Genomic DNA, 21,767 nt, shown 5'->3' on the forward strand with positions numbered 1-21,767 from the left:
ACTATATATCAGATGCTGACCATCCAATGTTGGCCGATTTTTTACTATTTGTTTACCATAATACATGAACCACGCCACAGCCTTACTTTGGGCTTACGATCTATCGTTCTCATCAAACTTGTTCTTCCAGAATCCTCGGAAGTGCTTCTTGGCACCAAGCTTAGAGATCTCGGCAATCTCATCCTGTGTCAGCTTAAACTTGGGAAGTTTCGACAAGTAGCCCTCAAGTCTCTCAACCTTGTTGCTTGTAGTGAGAGCAATGATGTCCTGGTCAATAACCCATCGAAGACCGACCTCGGACTCTGTCACGCCGTACTTCTCAGCCAATTTTGTGTAGAGAGGGTCAACAGGACCACCCTTGGCTGTGACAACGGGAGTAAGTGGGGAGTACGCAGACACGGCAATGTTGTGCTTCTTGTGAAAATCAAGAAGATCGCCATGCTGAAGGTACGGGTGGTACTCAATCTGGTTGATAGCAGGCTTGACCTTGGCTGTCTTGAGAATGGCCTCAAGGTGCACCTGCAAGAAGTTGGAAACTCCAATGGACTTGGCCTTTCCAGACTCCTTGATCTGTTCCAGCTCAGACCAGCGCTGCTGAAGGTCCTCGTCGGTCTCAGCAAACCAGGGGCCATGGATCAGGTAGAGATCGACGTAGTCAAGGCCAAGCTTCTCAAGGGAAACGTTGAAGGAATCAATAGCAGAACCCTGCTTCTCAGCAGGGATCTTGGTGGTGACATAAAGCTGTTCACGAGGAACACCACCGGCCTTGATGGCCTGTCCGAGCTCTTCTTCGTTGCCGTAGACTGTTGGGCAGTTAGTATTGATATCAAGTATAGTAAATATGTGCAATCCCACCCTCGGCACCATCGAGATGGCGGTATCCGGTCTTAATGGCCTTTGTAGTAATATCGACTACGTGTTGATCCAATCCACTTTGAGAGTCTTTCTTGTACTGAGCTGTACCCAAACCGAACGCAAGCTGCCGGATGTCAGCTTTGTTCATTGAGATTTTGACGATCTTTTGGTGGGGTTCTGTTGAGATGGTGAAGACAAACATACCACCGGGATTTGAGTGCCGTCATTGAGCTTGTAGCTGGGGATGTCGTGAGATGTAGCAACGCTGCCCATTTTGATGGTTTTTCAAGCAATGTTATTGGATATGATTTCTTGGTCAATACGATAGTGAGCTGATGAATCTCTCAAGTTTCCAGCTCTGCAAGTTGTTGTTGATGATTAAGAGTTGCCGAGGATGTGAAGTCGAAGTGTAAGGTAGTTTAAGTACTGCCCCCACTCACCCTTCCTATCGATCAGTGCTCGGTAATCAGATGGCGATTGAAGTGGGACTATTTCCGTGATTGATAACTCATGTCGTATTTGGCTCATTGCTCAACGGTAGGTTACAATATTTGCCATGGGTCAAAACACTTGTTGCCGTTTGCTTGCACATGTTTCTACACCAATTGGGGAATACAAGCTGGTATCGATGACGGCATGATGGACAATTGAGACACTCAATGGCTCAATTTGTCTATCGGTGATTTTGTATCGGGTATTCTCGATGAGATACGAGTACGCAGACATGGAGAGCATAAGATTCGGTATAGCCAACCCGTTTACTACAGTTTGACTTTCGCTGTTCTATCCGCTGTATGTTAACGTATTTGCTGGCAATCTATCTCCCTATCAGAGCAACGACAACCGTTTTAAACACAAGCTTAGCTTTTTTGTAATGATAACAAGCCAAGTTTGTCAACCGTTCAAAGTCTAAATTAGGTCGGACTGTTGCCCTCTACGGTATATCTTGATTTAAATCTGGTATAGAGGTTTTTGCTGTGTAACACAGATGTTGGCTGGCTAAAGTCCTCATATTCGTTGTTGGGATTGCAGTTACTACTATTGTTATGCTTCTCTATTTCGATGATAAAAGTATTGTTTATGGTCCAGACTTACACATTATCACCGAAGCACGTCATAACCGCCATAAATATGTAATTTATATGAAAATTACGCAACATCACCAACGGCTATAGGGTAAATCACAAACACAACTGGACAAGTGACCAGCTGGGCAGTATTCTTGTTGCTTTGATTTCGTTTCATATTTTATTCCGCATATTAATTTTACATGCTCCGTAATACTGGCAGTGAAGTTAAATCGCGGGCCGTTTCCGTCTTACATGCATCCGAACAACCGGGGGTTTCGACTTTAGTACCGAAGCTGTCAGATTTGGATCAAGAGCCGATCGTGGGGGCGGCGCCGAAGCTCCGGATGTGATGTCAAGATAAACGACGTTAATCGTCAATACTTGCCACTTTGTCAGCCAAACACCGTCATAACTAATCGCCCCGATGTACCATTGAGGCGATAGTAATCCCTCTGTTGATATATCGCAGCAGATGATTCCAAATGCTCACACGTTCCTTTTAATCTCAACCTCTCCCCGCACATAAATTCTCGCCGTTGATGCTCTGTCGCAACGCCCTCCGCAGAGCTGTACCGCGCTCACAACCAACTTCACATTTACCGCGAATTAAGCAAATGGCTGCTCACTTTTCCAACGGAAATGGCGCATTGTCGCCCGCCTCCGGCTATGAAGGAACAACGCTCCAGGATCTGCCCAAGTCATGGCATTTCACCGAGTCCCTTCCTGCAGATTCGATGTTCCCGACACCTGCCGACTCACACAAAACTCCCCGAGATCAGATAGGTCCCCGACAAGTCCGCAATGCCATATACACTTGGGTGCGCCCTGCCGAACAGAAGGACCCGGAGCTTCTAGCTGTCAGCCCGGCCGCGATGCGTGACCTGGGAATCAAGCTGGGAGAGGAAACTACGGACGACTTCAAACAGATGGTAGCTGGAAATAAGCTATATGGATGGGATGAAGAGAAGCTCGAGGGTGGGTATCCCTGGGCGCAATGCTACGGAGGATTTCAATTCGGTCAATGGGCTGGCCAGCTTGGCGACGGTAGAGCTATCTCCCTCTTCGAGTCAACCAATACTACATCTGGCGAGCGATATGAGCTTCAACTCAAGGGCGCCGGTCTGACACCTTACTCACGCTTTGCCGACGGAAAGGCTGTCCTGAGATCCAGTATCCGAGAGTTTGTCGTCTCAGAGGCACTGAATGCTCTCAAAATCCCCACCACTAGAGCTCTATCACTCACCCTACTGCCAGAATCCAAGGTTCGTCGAGAAAGGATTGAGCCGGGTGCGATAGTACTGCGGTTTGCACAGTCGTGGGTACGCCTCGGTAACTTTGATATTCTGCGAGCGAGAGGAGACCGCAAGTTGATTAGACAACTTGCCACATACATCGCTGAGGATGTCTTTGGCGGTTGGGATAAGCTGCCTGCTCGACTGGAAAACCCGGACAAGCCTGTCGACTCTCCAGAACTCAAGCGTGGAGTTGCTGCCGACAGCATTGAGGGTGCAGATGGTTCTGAGGAAAACCGATTTACGAGATTCTACCGTGAAGTCGTGCGTCGCAATGCTAAAGTGGTGGCTCACTGGCAAGCGTACGGATTCATGAACGGTGTCTTGGTAAGTGACTTGTTCTTCGCTGTGTCGACATCGTGCTGACCTACCACAGAACACAGACAATACCTCCATCTATGGATTGTCGATAGACTTTGGCCCCTTTGCTTTCATGGATAATTTTGATCCTGCATATACACCGAATCACGATGATTTCGCACTTCGCTATAGTTATAGAAACCAGCCCACCATTATTTGGTGGAATCTGGTTCGCTTTGGCGAGGCCATCGGCGAGCTCATGGGAGCAGGGGCCAACGTCGACGACGAGACCTTTGTGACAGAGGGTGTTAAAAAAGAGCAAGAAGAGGAAGTCGTGGCAAGGGCCGAGAAACTCATTACACAAGCTGGAGAAGAGTTTAAGGCTGTATTCCTTGCTGAGTACAAGCGACTCATGACTGCTCGCCTGGGACTCAAGACGCACAAGGATTCCGATTTCGATGTGCTTTTTAGTGAGGCCCTCGACACTTTGGAAGCCTTGGAGCTCGACTTCCATCACTTCTTCCGCCGACTTAGCAAGATCAAGTTGCAGGACTTGACCACCGAAGAAGCTCGCAAGGAGAAGGCGTCCGTCTTCTTCCACAAAGAAGGCCCCCCAACCACCGTCTCTGAAGAAGACGCCCGAGCACGCCTAGCTATTTGGCTCGAGAGCTGGCGGGAGCGCATCATCGAAGATTGGAAGGACGAGGGAGACAGCGTATCAGACGCAAAGGACATCGAGAGAATCGACGCGATGAAGCGTGTGAACCCTAACTTTGTGCCTCGCGGCTGGATCCTTGACGAACTCATCCAACGCGTAGAGAAGGATGGCGAGAGAGACGTATTGAATCGCGTCATGCAGATGTCTTTGAACCCATTCGAAGATCGCTGGGATGGCGAACCGTTTGATGGCAAGACATACAATGGCGACAAGGACGAGGAAATTCGATGGACGGATGACCCCCCAAAGACTGAGCGAGCTATGCAATGTAGCTGCAGTTCTTAGGTAGAGATAGATATCCCTAAATCAAGACACATACAGTTTCATCTGGCGCAGGTTTTACTAGCTATTCTAAGATTTGGTGTTGGTATGTTACGACCGGCGGTAAGAGGCAGCGGTCATGGAGGTTACTCTCCCATGCTTCCATAAACGGCGTAATAATATTTTATCTTGAGCACAAGATAGAGGAAGACTCGACTGAAGCAACAGTCCTGCCGAAGCAGTCCTGTTGCGCAAGCTCACCTACAATAAAGTGTGCCCGTGTACAATTAATTTGGTAGAAGAAAGAAAAATTTCCAAAAGCTCGCCGAAAATTGCGGAATAAGAGGTAGAGGGTCCAATGCTGCGGCCTGAGGCAGACAGAAAAAGACGCCGACCAATGAGCATTAACGTAAATTAATCGCGGACTAGCGCCACTAAATCCATCACCCGAACAGCAGGTTCCCTTTCAAGACGTCAACGACTGAGCATATATTCGCCGCCAGCGACCCTGCAACCCTTTTCATCTTCCCTCCGTCAAGGCGACACGATGCTCCGAAATACTATAGCACGTTCGGCTTGGCGGACGAGCCGGCGGGCGCTCAATGTCTCGCGAACCCTCGCGACGACAAGCCAGCGCCCGGCCGAGGTGGAGTTGACAATTGGTGAGCATCTTTGTGCATAGAGCCATTGACGATCCGAGAAAGGCTAATACTGTTACCAGATGGAAAGAAGGTCTCTATTGAAGGTATGCTTTGATGCTTGGGTGACTTGATCGAAGTCTTCTAACATAATTGTAGCTGGATCTGCTCTTATTCAAGCCTGCGAGAAGGCGGGTTCAACAGTCCCTCGGTAAGCAAGACAGTCGTAGCGAGTTTGGATGATGTGGCTAACTTTTTTATAGATACTGTTACCATGAGTACGATACCTCCGAGCCCTCCTACGAACGATCTATCGCTGACAATGCTTCAGAAAGCTTATGATTGCCGGTAACTGCCGAATGTGTCTGGTGGAGGTTGAGCGGGCACCGAAGCCCGTTGCCTCTTGTGCCTGGCCTGTACAGCCCGGTATGGTCGTCAAGACCAACTCTCCCCTTACTCACAAGGCCCGTGAAGGTGTTATGGAATTCCTGCTGGCCAACCATCCCCTCGACTGCCCTGTTTGTGATCAGGGTGGTGAGTGTGATCTTCAGGACCAGTCTATGCGTTACGGAGCGGACCGAGGCCGATTCCACGAGGTTGGCGGCAAGCGAGCTGTTGAGGACAAGAACATCGGTCCCTTGATCAAGACTTCCATGAACCGATGTATTCACTGTACCCGATGTATTCGATTCTCCAACGATATTGCCGGTGCCCCGGAGATGGGCTCCACAGGACGTGGTAACGATATCCAAATTGGCACCTACCTCGAGCAGAACCTGGACACCGAACTGTCCGGTAACGTTATCGACCTTTGCCCCGTTGGTGCCCTCACCTCCAAGCCTTACGCTTTCCGAGCTCGTCCTTGGGAGCTGAAGCACACCGAGTCTATCGATGTTCTCAACGGTCTCGGTTCCAACATCCGTGTGGACTCCCGTGGTCTCGAGGTTATGCGTATTCTCCCCCGACTTAACGACGACGTGAACGAGGAATGGATCGATGACAAGACGCGATTTGCCTGCGACGGTCTTAAGACTCAACGACTTACTATGCCCCTTGTCCGCCGTGAGGGTCGTTTCGAGCCTGCTGACTGGGAGGAGGCTCTCACCGAGATTGGCCGTGCTTACCAAATTAAGAACCCTCAGGGTAACGAGTTCAAGGTCATTGCTGGTGCTCTTACTGAGGTCGAGTCTCTGGTCGTTGCCAAGGATATGGCTAACAAGCTCGGCTCTGATAACCTGGCTCTTGATACCCCTACTGGCAGCCAGCCTCTCGCCCACGGTGTTGATGTCCGATCCAACTTCCTTTTCAACTCTCAGATCTGGGGAATTGAGGAGGCCGATGCTATCCTGATCGTTGGCAGCAACCCCCGACACGAGGCCGCCGTTCTTAACGCCCGTATCCGAAAGCAGTGGCTCCGATCCGATCTCGAGATCGGTCTCGTTGGTGAGACTTTCGATTCCACCTTCGAGTTCGAGCATTTCGGTGCCGACCACGCCGCTCTAAAGTCTGCTCTATCTGGACCTTTCGGAGAGACTCTCAAGAACGCCAAGCGACCCATGATTATCGTCGGCTCTGGTGTTACTGACCACGCTGATGCCAAGGCTTACTACGAGACCATCGGTGCTTTCGTTGATAAGCACGCCTCCAACTTCCGAACTGAGGAGTGGCAAGGTTACAATGTCCTCCAGCGTGAGGCTTCTCGCGCTGGTGCTTTCGAGGTTGGCTTCACTACTCCTTCTGCTGAGGTTGCCGAGACCAAGCCTAAGTTCGTTTGGCTCCTTGGTGCCGACGACGTTAAGGAGGCCGATATCCCCAAGGATGCTTTCGTTGTCTACCAGGGCCATCACGGTGATAAGGGTGCTCAGATTGCTGACATCGTTCTCCCTGGTGCTGCTTACACTGAGAAGGCTGGTACTTACATCAACACTGAGGGCCGTGTCCAGATGACCCGAGCCGCTACCTCTCTGCCTGGTGCCTCGCGAACTGACTGGAAGATCCTCCGAGCTGCCAGTGAGTTCCTTGGCGCCCCTCTTCCTTACGATGATGTCGCCATGGTCCGTGACCGCATGGTTGAGATCAGCCCTGCTCTGGCCGCCTACGATGTCGTTGAGCCCGTTGCCCTCCCAGCTCTTAGCAAGGTTCAACTCGTAGACCAGAACAAGGGTGCACAGGTTACTGGAGCTCCTCTCAAGAAGGTTATCGACAACTTTTACTTCACAGATGTTATCTCGCGAAGGTAAGCAATCGTCATTTATTATGTATGTGGAATCCCTGCTAACAAATTCTCCAGCTCTCCCACAATGGCTCGTTGCTCAGCAGCCAAGGCTACTGGCGATGCTAGGACAAACTTTATGGCTCCTGGTATGGAGGAGGATAAGCCTATGGGCCAGGTCGAGTATGGCGTATGATGTGGCGATGGTAAAAGAATAGAAAGATCAGCTTTGTTTTAATGCGTCTGGGAAGTTCGTAGTATGTACATATAGGACGTCGGACGGAGGGCTGAAGGTAGATAAGTTGAATACCTAATTCCTTCACTACGACGTGCAGTTGTCCCACTTCATACCTTCCTCTTCCGATTTGCGTTTGGAAGGAACATGACCATGTTCTTGTCGTTGGTGTTTCTCGATGTCCCGTTGACATACTTTTTTGGTGAAAACTTGAGTTGCTGTTCAGATGCACGAGTCCGTTCCTAATCGGCTCTGCGCTGATGTTCTCTGATGTTCCGCTCGACAGTGTCGCGATGTCTCCGCAAAGTCCTATCACGATTTCGAGCTTCCAAGGTAGAGTGCGAAACAAAGCCCATCATTTTAGAAGCCTGACACTCGCGCAGCGATCGATAATGCTTATTAAACAATGGGATAGGTAGATCTCGGGTGTTCGCGTGGCGAGCCGACCGCTGCGGCTTGGCCTCCATATTTGAGATCATGCTGTCCAGCGTATCAGACTCAACGCCGAGTGGAACATCTGGCGAGACAGTGTCTTCTTGCTTGTCGAGTACTTCACAGCGCCGCCCCTCTTGTAAGATGCGCTCGCGCTCGCGGATGCACAGCGCGACAAAGTTTTTTCTGGAGCTTTGAGCATGGTCATCGATACTCTTGAGCTGTGCTTTCAGATGGTCAAGTCTAGTGACCGATGTGATGTCGCTCAGAGGCTCGTCGTAAGATATAGGACGGAAGATGGCTGGTGCAAAGTTCCGTAATGGGGGGATAATAGGGTGGCCCTCTGGATCAGGAATTTGAGTAGGGTGCTCCAGACGATTCACGCCAGAGCCACGGCGCTCAGGTGGCTGCGCCATGGTTTATGTTTATTTGTCAAGCACAATGTGTTTTGAAGGTTGAGATGGTATCCGTAGATTGCAAGTGGACATTCGTGGCTGGCTGTAGTTAATGCTGTCGCACAGCGGCCATGAGTGGATAGAGAGAGGAAGAAAATGGTTCGACGTTACACAAGACGTGGATGGTTTGATGACTGCTCCTGTACCTGCATAAATGAAAGCGGATGAAGATGTCAACAGAAGTTAGAGAACTGATTTGTGATGTGGCCGAGCAATCATGAAATTGTTTGGGTTGAACAAAGCGTTGCTGTAGAGGAGAGGGCAACATGCACACCTCCAGCTGGGCACCTGGCAGTGCCTCCCGCTAAAGGCTGCCTTGAACAACAGCCCGCGCTGCCTTCATTAGGCTACCCGGAGATACTGTCATTTCAAAACTCTCGATATTGTTTATCACAAAATGATCATAATATTGATGGAGAAGAAAATTAACATTTTGAAAGGTATAGACAGGGTTGATTAAGGTAGTTTTGTAATAACACTTCTAAGCATGAAATATCTACTTAGTACAGGTCCTTAGTACACAGTGACCACCCCTTTCTTGCTATCCATATAAATACAATGCTAAACCCCATACTCCAAGAAGCGCCTTGTCTTTAGTTGGTGACCTCAATCCAAAGATGATCGTTGTTTGGGTGCTTGACTGGTGGAAGCACACCTCCCAACATACTCAATATGTACAATCAATTACCAACTGCACATCTGATCAATTAACAGAGCCGATATACTAGAATACCTTATGGCGAGGGAGCTCCGTACTCTGATATTGCCTGGGAGACTGCCCAGCAAGGCTGCACCCGCAACATCAATAGGGCTTCTTTCGATACGAACCTCCAAGATATAGACCATCTGACAACATAGTGTTCAAGCTGTTAACCTCGCGATGGCAGGACATTCCGAACGTATTCTCGCAAAAGCTGAACAGTAGATCTCACAAGATCTTCCAGTCGCCGGTCCTTGCGCTTCCTCAACCATAATAGCACAATAGAAAGAATAACGATATCGGCGAATATATGCTTGACCAACAACCAAGCAAACCACTTCGCCCATGCTGGAAAACTTCGTTCTTTCTTTGTTCGCCACTCTCGGCCTGTGGTGATTTGCTCTCGTAACGCAGCTACTTCAGCAGACATTGTCGTTAATGCTCGTTCCACCTTTCGCTGCCATCGGCCACCACTTCGGTCGCTATTTTGTATTTCAATTTCATCATCTTCGAGGTCTAATTGCCGCTGGGATCGTAGTTCTGCCTCGTCGTACTCGCTCATCGGCCTTAATTCTTTCAAGGGTCCTTCTTCATCGCTTGCTTGCTCGGGTTGTTGGTAAGGCTGGCTCGCGCCCGCACCAGTCGATCTGTTAGCTCTTGGTGACGATAATGATGAGCTCGGACTATTATTCTTGATCTGATCCCAAACGAATTCGAGCTCTGAAACAAGTTCCTCGGCATCCCTAAGCAAATGTGTTAGTACAATTCAAATACCCGCATGGTCAAAGGGAAGCGCTTACGGCGTGGTCGCATATCGATGCATCGTATCTATCAGCGCCTCGATATATCTCCTCTTCGACTCCGTTCGGCTTAATCCGTTTTGAAGATTCCATGCATCCCATTTGTCCTTTTCGCGCTGCAAGTCGTCGGATGCCATTCCCGAGGCTGCAGTTGGTCGTTCCATTACACCGTCAACATCCCCCTCCATTGCCTGCTTGTAGAGCCCATAGAGTCGAAGTCGATCGGTCGGCGGTGGTCTTGATGCGCCTGTTTTGGGTATCTTTTTGACGGTGTTGAGGGCGTGTACAAACACGCGATCTGTATCATCACGTCAGCCACCACCTTCAAGCAGAATACGAATTGTAATTGTAGCATGCAACATACCTACTGAATCCGCCATTTTGGCGGCTATGTCTCGTGTAAAAAAAGCGACTCGCGACACGCAAGTTGCGGCCGATGAGAGGGAGTGGCAATTGCGTCAAGGACCAAGTCGAGCTTCGATATGGGGTCCTTTATCGGACCTTGGGCCGTCCGGACCGCGGCTTGATGGCCGAGATAACGGGACCCCACAAGCCAAGAATGGAAAGGAGAACAACCAAGTCGAGTTCGAGCAAAGAAGCGATTAAACGATGGTATCTATCGAAAGAGAAGAATGAAACAAGAGAGAGACCAAGTGTCAAAGGTAGAAGGCAGTCTAAGAACGCCTAGTCGCCGTGTATTATGACTCCATTGGGAAAAGAAAGGAGGGTCCTTGAAGCTAAGATGATGGAATTAATGCTCTGAGCTCTACAGAAGCAACTGGATGATGGATGCTAGATCTGGGCTGGGTTGGGACCTGCGGAGGCCCGTTGATCGGTAAAGCCATAGATTGACCTCGGCGCCCACGGGTGACGGGCACCAATTCAATTCGGGGGATGCGCTTTCAGGGCCGTCTCCACTAGAAAAGGCACGTCCCCAGGGGGGAGGGGACGATATCTGGGGCGGGCGGGCATCCATTTAAATTTGACAGAACCTAAGGTGATGGATCTTGTAATTTATTTCCCGTACAATGACATGACATGTCTTATTTTGGTTAAATGTGTAAAGCTCATACGAGTGAGCACAGGAGTTATGATTTCTGAGATCGATCTCTGTGCATCTATCAGTGATCCCTCAAGCCCTACAAAGCCATGTTTTTCCTTGTACCGAGCTTATTCTTCTCCCCTCCTTTCATCGAACTAACGGTTCAAGATCTCGGGACCTGGAAACCCACCCCTGCCCGCATGTGTCCCTGACGAACCGAGACACGTGAAGATGGGTACATCTGATCGGCAAGTTCTACATCTGTTGAAGATACTACCTAGACTAATGAGTTGAATATTTTGAGGTACAGTAGTATCTCCTTGACGCTGGCTGTGCGAACCGGAATCTCCAATTGCCTTAAGCAGCTGCCTAAGCAGAAGCCTCGTAGACAACATTTTCTATCCTAAATAATCAAATGGATTCTTAAGGTAGTACTATAAAACATAAGACACGAAAAAGGCTGGGCAATCCACCACATTGAGCTAACTCTTAGGCCATTTTAGATCATTTGTTTTATACATTAGGTAGGTAGGGTATTTGATCGCGACCTCTAGGTACTTTCGACGGAAGATCCTGTTTTCTTGGCCTCCAGCTGTTTCGCCTTCTCAGCCACGTACTGCTTCTTCTTAGCTTCGTAGACTTTTATCATTTTTCTGTTCTCCAATGCTTGCACTGCTGCCTTTCCACCTGCATCAATCTTGCGCTTAGCAACACCATACGCTAGACATTTGTTTGTCTCGCCCCATCCATCGAGATAGATCCCAACCGCATACAACGGAAGGCCTGTATCCTTGTCCTTCTTGTTACATGGCATATCTTCGTACCGGATCTTGATTCCAGGGACTGCTATCGCAGTACTGAGGCGGCCCTTGGCATTTTGTTCTGTCAGGGGCTCCATCTTGATTTGGGGCTGTGCAGGTTGCCCTTCCGTAGTAGAAAATTGTTGGACGACGGGTTGCGCTCGGGCTATCATTTCTTGGTGTCTTTCTGCTCGCTTGATCTGATCTTTGATCGTACGGCCCCATAGCATCTTCAACCAAGCGACGGCGTTGGCGTTTCCCTGGGGGTACGATTTGACAACTGCCCCGACATAGGCCTCAAAAACGTCACCTTGCAGTTTTATAACGTCCCGGCTGTTCCTGTTTGTACGTAAAAGATCCGCCATTTTGCCCATATGTTCAGGCAATTGCGTTTTTTGTTCCATGCCATATTGTCGGTAGTACTCAGAGAGCGTGCTGTTGCGCACTAGCTGTTCGCGAATTTGACTGCAACTTCCTGCTGGAAGATGTGAAAACGTCTCGAAGATGAGTTCTGTTGAGATCATTTCAAGTGTCGCGTCGCCGTACCATTCTAGTTTTTCCCAGTTTGGACCTTCAAGTCCAGGATGCCTGAAGACCTGCTCTTCAAGATCAGGTCTAATTGGTGGGAGAGGTGGTAGGCTGTCGGGTATTTCTGAGTAAGACCATCGTGAAATCCCAGGCACGACTGAAGCGATGGAAGAGGCCGATGGAGGTGGGTCTGTTATTTGCACGCGCTTGCGTGGCTCGTCGTTTCCCCTTGGAGGCTCTTCTGCTGGTCTTTTAGACATGACTTGCTGTGTGATTGACGAAGATTGTTGTTTTTCTGCGTTGAAGTAGGCAACCTAGAATGCAGGGACCCGACCCACATTTGACCGGGCAGTGGCAGGAACATGGAATATGTTCTTTAGCCTCTCATCATTTTAGAACACTAAAATAAACTGACCTAAGTGCTACAGTAGGCTGGCTTATCATAAGATAACCAATTCCTTTCGTCTCCTAGTCTCTCATTATCCAATTCTTTTGAGACTCTGGCGCGAGTTTCTCGAGGTTTTGTGGTACCTAGGTTGTAAAACAATTGCAGGTGTTATATCAAAGATGAGATCCACTTTCTAGAGTTGCAGTTTAATTGGTCTGCGTAGGATGGCTCTGTGAGCTACAAGTTCCACATTCTCAGCCCATCGACCAATCGGGTCTTTTGCTCAACTTCTGCGTAGACTTCACATCAGACGTCAATCCAAGCATCAAAAAAGTTGACAGGAGCAACATTTGATGTCAACCACGGCAAAATGAGTGTCCCACGTGCGAGGATATTGGACCTGATGAAGGTAGATGTATTGAAACCGAACTGGAAATATCTTTACTAATTGGATGCAGGCGCAATGCCAGGTCTTTGCGACTTCCTATAACCCTGAAGGCGTCCGCATGGGCAACAAGATCCTGCGACAACGACTACGAGGACCAGCCATGGCGACATACTACCCTCGAAAGACTGCGACGATACAGGACCTCAAGCGCGAGTTTGGACCAACACTGGCGACCTGGGACGAGGGAGAGGAAGATCGATTCGAGTACATTGAGGAGTAAGCTAACGACTGCGGCCTTTGAAAGCGACACAAGTGTTGACAATATGATTTTAGACTCAAGCTCCGTGGAAAGAGTGCACCCAAGAAGAAGAAGGGCCCTCCAGGTATGTCCACGCGATTCAACAGCTATGATCAAGCGCTAATGGATCTCCAGCTCCCACCGGCAAGAAGCGATAAACCAGACAATGAATATAATGAAAAATTTGACATCAACCATGACAGCATAGGAACCTCTTGGAATGGGCTGCAAATGCTTTGCGATATTCTGATTAGGTGACTGCTTGTGGATGGTGCTGGGAGAGGGTTACGAGGAAAGCAAAGACATTCTCTAATGGCTTTCGTTCCAGTATGTACAGTTATTGTATTACCGCAAAGAATGCATTGTTCGGTTCCTAGATAGGGGAGGCTTGCGTGCTTTGATCCTTTATTCGATCTGATTGTTTGAGTGAAAGTTTCCTGCAACACCAGAAGTATCCATATCTGTTGATGCCTTGTTCGTTGGACAAACTAGTGGCTTCTTTCCTGATAAACAAAGTCTGTATGTTCATTTCAGAATCAGCGAATATTAAAGTCTCTATTACGATGGTCGGATCAAGACTTGTTCAATTCGAAGGAAAACCTCTGGTCCACGGGCCTTCCTTCACAATTTGGGTTGTTTGTACTCGATTCAACCTGGCAGCCTTATTCCCCTGAGCTGAGTTCCCGCCGTAGAAAGAACCTCCAGCTGATTTACATTCATATGGTTCATTAACCAGTTTAGGTATTCCAAACTTGGCATGAACGCTTCACATCCATGCTAAATGGCTTTCCAAAGAGACGTTCCCCTGAAGCATCTTATTAAACCAGATACCTAGTACTCGGGAGGTTCAATTCTAAAAGACCACTGGCGAAGAAAAAGTAAAAGAACTTGTGATGGACTCTCAACAGCCTCGGAGATGCAGTGCGCAACTGCAGTGCATTTAGAATCATCGCCTTTATCTTGCTTGACAGTGCCACCTATAGTTAGGTGGCAGCCCTATCAAAAGTGGAAGGAACAGCCCGTCCTGTCGGCTGTTGGCACCTGCCACTTCTACGCTCCTTCCATCTGCCCTTTCCTTCCTCTTGGCCTTTAAAAAAAGCTGCGTCAGTGATTAACTTCCACCCCCCTTGTCACCACCTTTTCCTTTCTCTACTTCTTCTTCCCTCGTCCCCCTTCACTCTCTTTCCATCACAATCAATCAACCTCTTCTTGGTTCGTCGGCACATTCACAATCTTTCTCTATCACATTGAGCGTTACTTTGCGTCCACTCTTTCTCTACAATTGTTATCCGATTCCGATCTTTTCAGATTCATTGCATCGAAACCTGAGCCTGAACGGTGTGATATCATGTCTTCACCTGGGCATCCCCAAGGATCTCCTGACAAGATCGCCCCCATCTTTACCGCTATCATGCAGGGCGAAACTCAAAGTGGTTCGCTACTTGCCTCCGCCTCGGTCAGTATACTTTTACTCTGTTAGCCATATGTATTTGCGTATGGCGGCTTGATATTAGTCCTTTCTTTTTACTTTAAGAACTCACGTACTAACCCAAAGCACAGAAGGAAACAAGCAAAACCAACCCATCAAAGAAGAGTATCTCGGCTCTCACTACTTCGAAGCTTGCGAACCAAGGCCTCCCAAAGGTGATACTACCGATATTGACTTGCAACATGCAATTTACTGAACATGATAGAAGATGAAATTCAGTCACGATATCTCTACTACAGGAGATTCTTACCCTATGGACAAACTCCTTGCCAAGCTCAACGAGCAGCAAGCTGTAGTCGACACCCTCAAGGCGAATGAAGAAGCGATTCAGTACGCAAGAAGTTTTGATCATGCGTCTTCGAGCAACTCCTTGCCCGTAACTCCCGCCACCGATGCCTTCCCCAGCACAGCTCCTACTACACGACCTGCCAGTGCCGCTCTTGATGATGCTCGTGGCGAAAGCGAAGAAGTGGTTCGGCTGAAGGCACAACTCGCTCAAGCGGAGAACAAAATCTCCAAACTTGGCCAGGAGTTGGCCGAGACTCGCGTCGTGAAGACCGGAAATGATACCTCTGGCCTCGGAATTAACAGTTCGGGTTATCCTGCTCGTGAAGGCCAATGGCCATCTCCAGACGATGCTCATTCTGATACAAGCGAAGCTCTGTCCGCCTCTACATTCAACCGCACCCGTGAAATTTGGGGAAATCACCCTGGCCCCTTCAACAATACACTTCAGGCACCCGTCGCCGAACCAGCTCCTGGAAAGTGGCTTGGCGGACGCGGCTTCAATCCACCGTGCCCGGAGCCCAATGGAGCCCCTTACCCTATCATGGACGGCTACCGTAGTGAACGCCTGACTCCTGACGCAGAGATGATGCGCCCCAACTACGGACGCCGTGGCACCCGAATGGAGAGTCGATTCAACTCCCCCCAGCCATTTGGATCTGGTTATGGCGGAGGCTACAACAGTCCCGCCAACCAGTCAGACTACATGGGTAGTCCTATTCCTGGAGCGCCTATGAATGCTCCTCAAGGCCTTGGTCCTATGGGTGTTTATCCGCCGTATCCACTCCCTGCCGGAACACCTCTCTCACCTCACGCTTCTGAGTTCACTTCCGGGTCTGGATGGAAGAACGAGATTGGATCGCCTTCCGTGTATCCTCACAAGGGACTGGATCCGAGAGATGTTTTGTCTCCTAATGATCAGACCTACCTCCCCCCAACTGAGCCACTGAACTATCGCCGTCTGTTGGATCGCAATGTCAATTGCAACTGGAAGTACATCGTTGACAAGATCGTCTGCAATAACGACCAGCAAGCCTCCATCTTTCTACAGCAGAAACTCAAGGTCGGAACTCCGGAGCAGAAGTTTGAGATCGTGGATGCGATCGTAGCACAGGCCTACCCATTGATGGTTAACCGGTTTGGTAATTTCTTGGTGCAGCGATGCTTTGAGCATGGCACACCTGACCAGGTTATCCACATAGCTGAAGCTATTCGAGGAAACACTTTGAATCTCTCCATGGATCCCTTTGGCTGTCATGTTGTTCAGAAGGCATTCGATTCTGTCCCTGAGAATTTCAAGGCGATCATGGTTTCCGAACTGTTGCGACGAATTCCAGAGACGGTTATTCATCGCTACGCCTGCCATGTTTGGCAAAAGCTTTTTGAACTTCGTTGGACTGAATCACCCCCACAGATCATGAAGTATGTCAACGAGGCTCTGAACGGAATGTGGCACGAAGTCGCTCTTGGAGAGACTGGCAGTCTTGTTGTGCAAAACATCTTCGAGAACTGCCTCGAAGAGGATAAGGTATGTCAAGTTTCTGTACGTTGGTATGATTTTTCTAACTTTTCTTAACAGCGTCCTTGCATTGAGGAGGTTCTTGCCAACATTGATATTGTGGCCCATGGCCAATTCGGTAACTGGTGCATCCAGCACATCTGCGAACACGGTGCGCCCCCAGACCGCAGCAGGGCTGTTGACCATGTCATCCGCTATGCTGCCGAATACAGCACCGACCAGTTCGCTTCCAAGGTCGTCGAAAAGTGTCTTAAGATCGGAGGTGCAGAGTTCCTCGGTCGTTACCTGGACCGAGTCTCAGAGGGTCGTCGCGACCGCACCCGCATCCCGTTAATTGATATCGCGAGTGATCAGTACGGCAATTATCTCATCCAGTGGATTCTAAACAACGCCTCCCCTCAGCATCGCGAGAATGTCGCTGCCCACATCCGGAAGCACATGGTCTCTTTGCGTGGAAGCAAGTTCGGTTCTCGCGTCGGCATGCTCTGCACCAACCATGCTGTCGCAACTCGTCCTGGCCCTGGTGCTGGCCCTGGAATGGGTGGGCGTATGGGACCCGGACCACGCTACAACAACAACGGTTACCGCTGAATTATTTCAATTATTACCTGATCTTTGTTGTTATCAAAGACTGCTTTCTGCTGAATGACGCAGAAATTTCCCCATTACACCTTTTGCTTTTCTGTTCTTTCATTGTCATCCGTGTCAGGGAGCCCCTATCTGAATCACCAATCGTTCCACTCGTCAAGATCACGCAACACACCAGAATTTGTCGACCTTTCTTAAACAACATCTTCCCACGCAAGTAATTTACAGATCACACGTCATCCTACGCCCAGATGGCTACTGCCTTCTCGGGTGCATTGGACACATTATGGTTATCGATTTTGCAATATGGAGGGGATGGCAGATACTAACTATCGGCCTTTGAATCCCAACGTCTATGGGCTGCCACCTTTACAGGCTGAGCGGGAGCGTGTCTCATGGGACACTGGGGCCATACTTCTTCAGTCAATCTACGGGTATGGATGATGGTGGTTTGGAGGACTCCTTTATAGGTCGGGATGAGTTTATGAACTTGTATGTCGTTTTTCTATGCGATGCTGGGCTCAGGCGTATTCCTATGACACACGGTTTGTTACGGCAGTTATTACAATCCTTTTAATAAACGATTGATGATTTTATCACTGTAAACGTTCTGGCTATGTGACGTGTTTGACGAGCGCAGTAGTTGATTTTGTGGTAATTTCTCTTGCTTGGATTCTCTACAAAGCACGCCCATGCTGATTGTGGCATGGTCCCTAACGCCGCCAATGCTATAGAAATGAAACAACAGTGGTGCAAATTTTACGAAACCTCAGCAGTAGAAGAAGTAGAGAGATCATCATTGAGAGGCGGAAACTCGGTATCAAGCGCCTTTGGGAGCTCTGTAAGAGCGGGAGTGTCGAGATTAACATCTTTCTCCCAAGGCTTCCTAGGAACAGCTCTGGCCCCAACAGGCTTCACAGCCTAAAGCAAGTTTAGTAAGGAATATCATGAACCAGAGGAGTCGCCACATCTGTAGTTAGACTTACAGGATCCCTAATAATGGTGTTTGGTATCTGTCGAATTCCAGGCACAGGCTTGCCCTCTTGAATGAGTTTAATCATCTCAGCGAACCCCATAGGATAATTCGGCTGATCTTGTGGGCCAGACTGCGCTGCAGCAGCCTTCTTGTCGATATAGAGATCAGTTTTTGGCGCAGCTTTTTGCCAGTCCAAGACAGGGGTTGGGGCGGTAGTGGTTCCGTCCTGTTGACGGTATTCCTCTGGCAGAACATCTGGAGGCTGATGATCAGGTTTGCTTGCTAGCCAGGTCTTGTAGGCCCCAAAGTCAATGTTGACACCAATACGTTGCGCATAGTAGAATATACGAGCGTGCGTGGTCATATCTTCGAGTGAGGTTTGAGGACTTTGTTGATTAGGTTCGCCGAGGATGGCGTGGAGGCCAGACTGATGAGATGTCAATACCTCTAGTAGCAGGCTTCGAATGAAATGCTTACCATAAAGTTGTTGTCCTTTTTCCATGGGTATGTATCGAAAGCAGTGAATATGGAATTATCATCCTTAAGAGCTCTGATGCGATCAGCTCCATTGAAGGACTGTGAAGACTGTTGTTGGTCCATTATGAGAGGTCCTGGTTCTGGTAAGGACGAATCAAGTATCTGGAAGATCTCAGTCAGCTCCCGAACAGACAAACAAAAATGGTCAAATGAGTGTCGCCAGCATGTGTATGCAAAGGGATTTCACTAACATGTGAGAAAAGAACCCCAGGTCTAGTAAAGTTCACAGGACTAGCCAAGCTCGGCCTGTTCAGGATGCGGGTAGCCTAGAGTCCCTGAACCAGCAATAAGAGGTGAGCCTCGGTAGAAGTCGGTTTACAGTTGGTGAGAGTTCCTCTGGTCGGGTGCTGTTCTGTTGTTTCACGTGGGCGGATGGTCTTGGATGTGACCATGGAAGTATGAAATATCTCGGAATAAGTCTCCGTAATGAGTTCAGAGATATTTGTGTGAGATTTTATAAGAAAGAATGAAAGAAGATCATGTAAAATAAAATCTCATTGACATCCATACCTCATTCCACTCCGGTGTTCGCAGTGACTTATCATTAGTTGATGTCCCAGAATGGAAAGGTCGAGATAAGATAGCGTAGTGCTTCTCCAGACCCACAAAAGGCAGCATATCATCCACCATCACGAACCTCCGCTATCCACCCACTCCCTCGTAGACGACACTAACTACAAGGTACATTACGGTCCTAGCTTCAGCACAGCACTTCGACCTTTCTTTCCCTCCATGTCATTGTGGTTATCATCACCTTTGTCATCGACCATTCCTTGACCCTATCGAATAATCAGCGACTTCTCCTGACCGTCATTCCCCACCAGACTGGCTCTAAGCTTTCCTGCTGCCGTCCCGATGAATCGAGCTGGTGTCAAAGCCCTCCGGACGACCTCTCTTTCGACCGTCCGCGTCCTTACTCGAACCCCACATCGCGGCTTCTCCTTCTCATCCTCAGTCCACGCTCAAACACGATCGAAGGCCGGCGCACACAGTCGAAGCGCTCCCCTGAGGTCCTCCATGTACTTTCGTCGCTTGCCTGCCGCGCTGATTTCCAGTATTATCGTTGGATACGGTGCTTGGTACTCCTACGATAATTCTGATTTAACGCCCACTTCCAGCTTCAGTTCCAAGACCAGCCTTACGTCCACACAAACGGCTGATGTGCTACCAACCCGAACCGTCCTCGTAGTGGGCGCCGACGAACTCAGACAGGGCACGATTGTTGGCGAGGGTCCAATTTCGAAGACTACCAGCGACGACGGGCGGCGCATTGTCGAGATGTTGACCCCCGATCAAGCGACGGAGAAGCTACGTCGCCTTGAGCAGTCCTTCTCTGTAGCCCGAGGTCAAGGTGTTACTCGTTATGACCTTGTCCAACTGCCCAGCAACGACCCAATTGAGGATGATCACGCCGAGAAGATTGTGCAGGTTCCTAGCAGGTCTTCTGCTGAGACTGACAATAGCGACTGGATGTTCTGGGGTGTTTTTGACGGTCACTCGTAAGTAGCAATTTTGAGATGCAGCTGCGTTACGAAGCAACAAAATGGGTCTTTACTGACATTTTCTAGGGGATGGACTACTTCTGCGACATTGAGGGAGAGCCTGATTAACTATGTTGCTCGCGAACTCAATGAGACTTACAAGCAGACTCCTGGCAAGCTTCCCTCTGAAGAGGCGGTAAACCTGGCCATCAAGACTGGGTTTAACAACTTGGATAACGAAATTGTCCACAAGAGCGTTGAGAAGGTATTCAAGGGCGGCTCCAAGACCGTCGCTGCTGAGTTGCTACAGCCTGCTCTTTCTGGCTCATGTGCTTTATTGTCGTTCTACGATAGCCGTAGCAAGCTATTGCGTGTAGCATGTACCGGTGATTCTCGTGCTGTTCTGGGTCGCCGAGCGGAGAATGGAAAGTGGACTGCCACTGCTCTGTCAGAGGACCAGACTGGTAGCAACCCTCAGGAAGTCGATCGCATGCGCAAGGAGCACCCCGGCGAGGAAAATGTTATTCGCAACGGTCGTGTTCTTGGTGGACTAGAACCCAGCCGTGCGTTCGGCGATGCTGTGTACAAGTGGAGCAGAGACGTCGCTTGGAAGCTCCGCGAGAACTTCTTCGGCCGCAGTCCCTCGCCTTTGCTGAAGACACCCCCTTATGTCACAGCTGAGCCCATTGTTACGACCACCAAGGTCAACCCCGAAAATGGAGATTTTCTTGTTTTGGCCACCGACGGTCTTTGGGAGATGCTTACCAATGAAGAGGTTGTCGGCCTCGTAGGTAAGTGGATTGAAACCGAAGGACAGTCTGGAACCAACTCTCAGTTCGATGCTGCCTGGAACAAGATATTTGGATCGTCCAAGACACCTCTACCCGTCGAGGAGAGTAAGACTGCTGGACCTGATGGTAACAAGACCCCTATTCGCGTTCAGCAGTGGGGCATCGATCCGGATGCCAAGGATCGCTTCACAGTGAAGGACAAGAACGTTGCTACACACCTTGTTCGAAATGCTCTCGGTGGCAACAATGACGAGCAGGTTTGCGCTCTGCTTACCCTGCCTTCTCCCTTCTCTCGGCGTTACCGGTAAGAACCCTTGTTCATCATGGCAAATTTCAACAGTTAATAACCATATAGTGATGATCTGACTGTGCAAGTCATCTTCTTTGGCCATGGTGAGAAGACAGGTGAGGTCACCGTCAACCTCGAGGCCACTGCCGATGATGGCCTCAAGGCAAAGCTGTAAGACAGTTCCGCCTGTGACAGTTGGTGTATCTTGAAACTGGGGTGTCAGGGTACGGTGGCCAGAATAATGCTACACTGGAGTTTGGGGGCGTTTTGGGGGTTCTCGTAAAGCGAGTCGTCAAATATTTTCTTGGTTCTATTTTTGTAAGATATGAAGCGCACAACCACTGAGTCTATCTATATCTACATGAGCGGTAGTCGAAATAATACCTCAAGAGTCCTGCTG

General features: G+C 49.2%; 10 protein-coding genes across 10 annotated transcripts; 5 read left to right on the plus strand and 5 right to left on the minus strand.

The window, feature by feature from the left end:
• Positions 1–93: 93 nt before the first annotated feature.
• Positions 94–1,128, minus strand: FIESC28_08316 (uncharacterized protein; the record flags this gene model as incomplete). The annotated part of the gene is made up of 3 exons (XM_031162454.1): positions 94–803; positions 856–979; positions 1,060–1,128. 3 exons carry the CDS (start codon positions 1,126–1,128, stop codon positions 94–96), a joined length of 903 nt encoding a protein of 300 aa, XP_031013467.1.
• A 1,411-nt stretch (positions 1,129–2,539) lies between these two features.
• Positions 2,540–4,520, plus strand: FIESC28_08317 (uncharacterized protein; the record flags this gene model as incomplete). Its single annotated transcript, XM_031162455.1, has 2 exons — positions 2,540–3,544; positions 3,594–4,520. The coding sequence occupies 2 exons, from the start codon at positions 2,540–2,542 to the stop codon at positions 4,518–4,520; spliced, it is 1,932 nt and encodes a 643-aa protein (XP_031013468.1).
• Positions 4,521–5,043: 523 nt separating this feature from the next.
• FIESC28_08318 (uncharacterized protein) lies at positions 5,044–7,542 on the plus strand (the record flags this gene model as incomplete). The annotated part of the gene is made up of 6 exons (XM_031162456.1): positions 5,044–5,158; positions 5,218–5,241; positions 5,294–5,345; positions 5,398–5,412; positions 5,466–7,370; positions 7,425–7,542. The coding sequence occupies 6 exons, from the start codon at positions 5,044–5,046 to the stop codon at positions 7,540–7,542; spliced, it is 2,229 nt and encodes a 742-aa protein (XP_031013469.1).
• A 281-nt stretch (positions 7,543–7,823) lies between these two features.
• Positions 7,824–8,429, minus strand: FIESC28_08319 (uncharacterized protein; the record flags this gene model as incomplete). The annotated part of the gene is made up of 1 exon (XM_031162457.1): positions 7,824–8,429. One exon carries the CDS (start codon positions 8,427–8,429, stop codon positions 7,824–7,826), a length of 606 nt encoding a protein of 201 aa, XP_031013470.1.
• Positions 8,430–9,337: 908 nt separating this feature from the next.
• FIESC28_08320 (uncharacterized protein) lies at positions 9,338–10,348 on the minus strand (the record flags this gene model as incomplete). Its single annotated transcript, XM_031162458.1, has 3 exons — positions 9,338–9,911; positions 9,969–10,266; positions 10,333–10,348. 3 exons carry the CDS (start codon positions 10,346–10,348, stop codon positions 9,338–9,340), a joined length of 888 nt encoding a protein of 295 aa, XP_031013471.1.
• Positions 10,349–11,560: 1,212 nt separating this feature from the next.
• FIESC28_08321 (uncharacterized protein) lies at positions 11,561–12,598 on the minus strand (the record flags this gene model as incomplete). Its single annotated transcript, XM_031162459.1, has 1 exon — positions 11,561–12,598. One exon carries the CDS (start codon positions 12,596–12,598, stop codon positions 11,561–11,563), a length of 1,038 nt encoding a protein of 345 aa, XP_031013472.1.
• A 498-nt stretch (positions 12,599–13,096) lies between these two features.
• Positions 13,097–13,570, plus strand: FIESC28_08322 (uncharacterized protein; the record flags this gene model as incomplete). The annotated part of the gene is made up of 4 exons (XM_031162460.1): positions 13,097–13,135; positions 13,185–13,390; positions 13,448–13,497; positions 13,548–13,570. The coding sequence occupies 4 exons, from the start codon at positions 13,097–13,099 to the stop codon at positions 13,568–13,570; spliced, it is 318 nt and encodes a 105-aa protein (XP_031013473.1).
• Positions 13,571–14,760: 1,190 nt separating this feature from the next.
• On the plus strand, positions 14,761–17,296 carry FIESC28_08323 (uncharacterized protein; the record flags this gene model as incomplete). Its single annotated transcript, XM_031162461.1, has 4 exons — positions 14,761–14,868; positions 14,973–15,056; positions 15,107–16,714; positions 16,766–17,296. 4 exons carry the CDS (start codon positions 14,761–14,763, stop codon positions 17,294–17,296), a joined length of 2,331 nt encoding a protein of 776 aa, XP_031013474.1.
• A 756-nt stretch (positions 17,297–18,052) lies between these two features.
• FIESC28_08324 (uncharacterized protein) lies at positions 18,053–18,869 on the minus strand (the record flags this gene model as incomplete). The annotated part of the gene is made up of 3 exons (XM_031162462.1): positions 18,053–18,214; positions 18,280–18,696; positions 18,747–18,869. 3 exons carry the CDS (start codon positions 18,867–18,869, stop codon positions 18,053–18,055), a joined length of 702 nt encoding a protein of 233 aa, XP_031013475.1.
• Positions 18,870–19,661: 792 nt separating this feature from the next.
• On the plus strand, positions 19,662–21,542 carry FIESC28_08325 (uncharacterized protein; the record flags this gene model as incomplete). The annotated part of the gene is made up of 3 exons (XM_031162463.1): positions 19,662–20,305; positions 20,375–21,382; positions 21,434–21,542. 3 exons carry the CDS (start codon positions 19,662–19,664, stop codon positions 21,540–21,542), a joined length of 1,761 nt encoding a protein of 586 aa, XP_031013476.1.
• Between the last annotated feature and the right edge of the window lie 225 nt (positions 21,543–21,767).

Source organism: Fusarium coffeatum, assembly GCF_003316985.1.
Source record: "Fusarium coffeatum strain FIESC_28 chromosome Unknown BRIP53273_contig_194, whole genome shotgun sequence".
Lineage (NCBI taxonomy): Eukaryota > Fungi > Ascomycota > Sordariomycetes > Hypocreales > Nectriaceae > Fusarium > Fusarium coffeatum.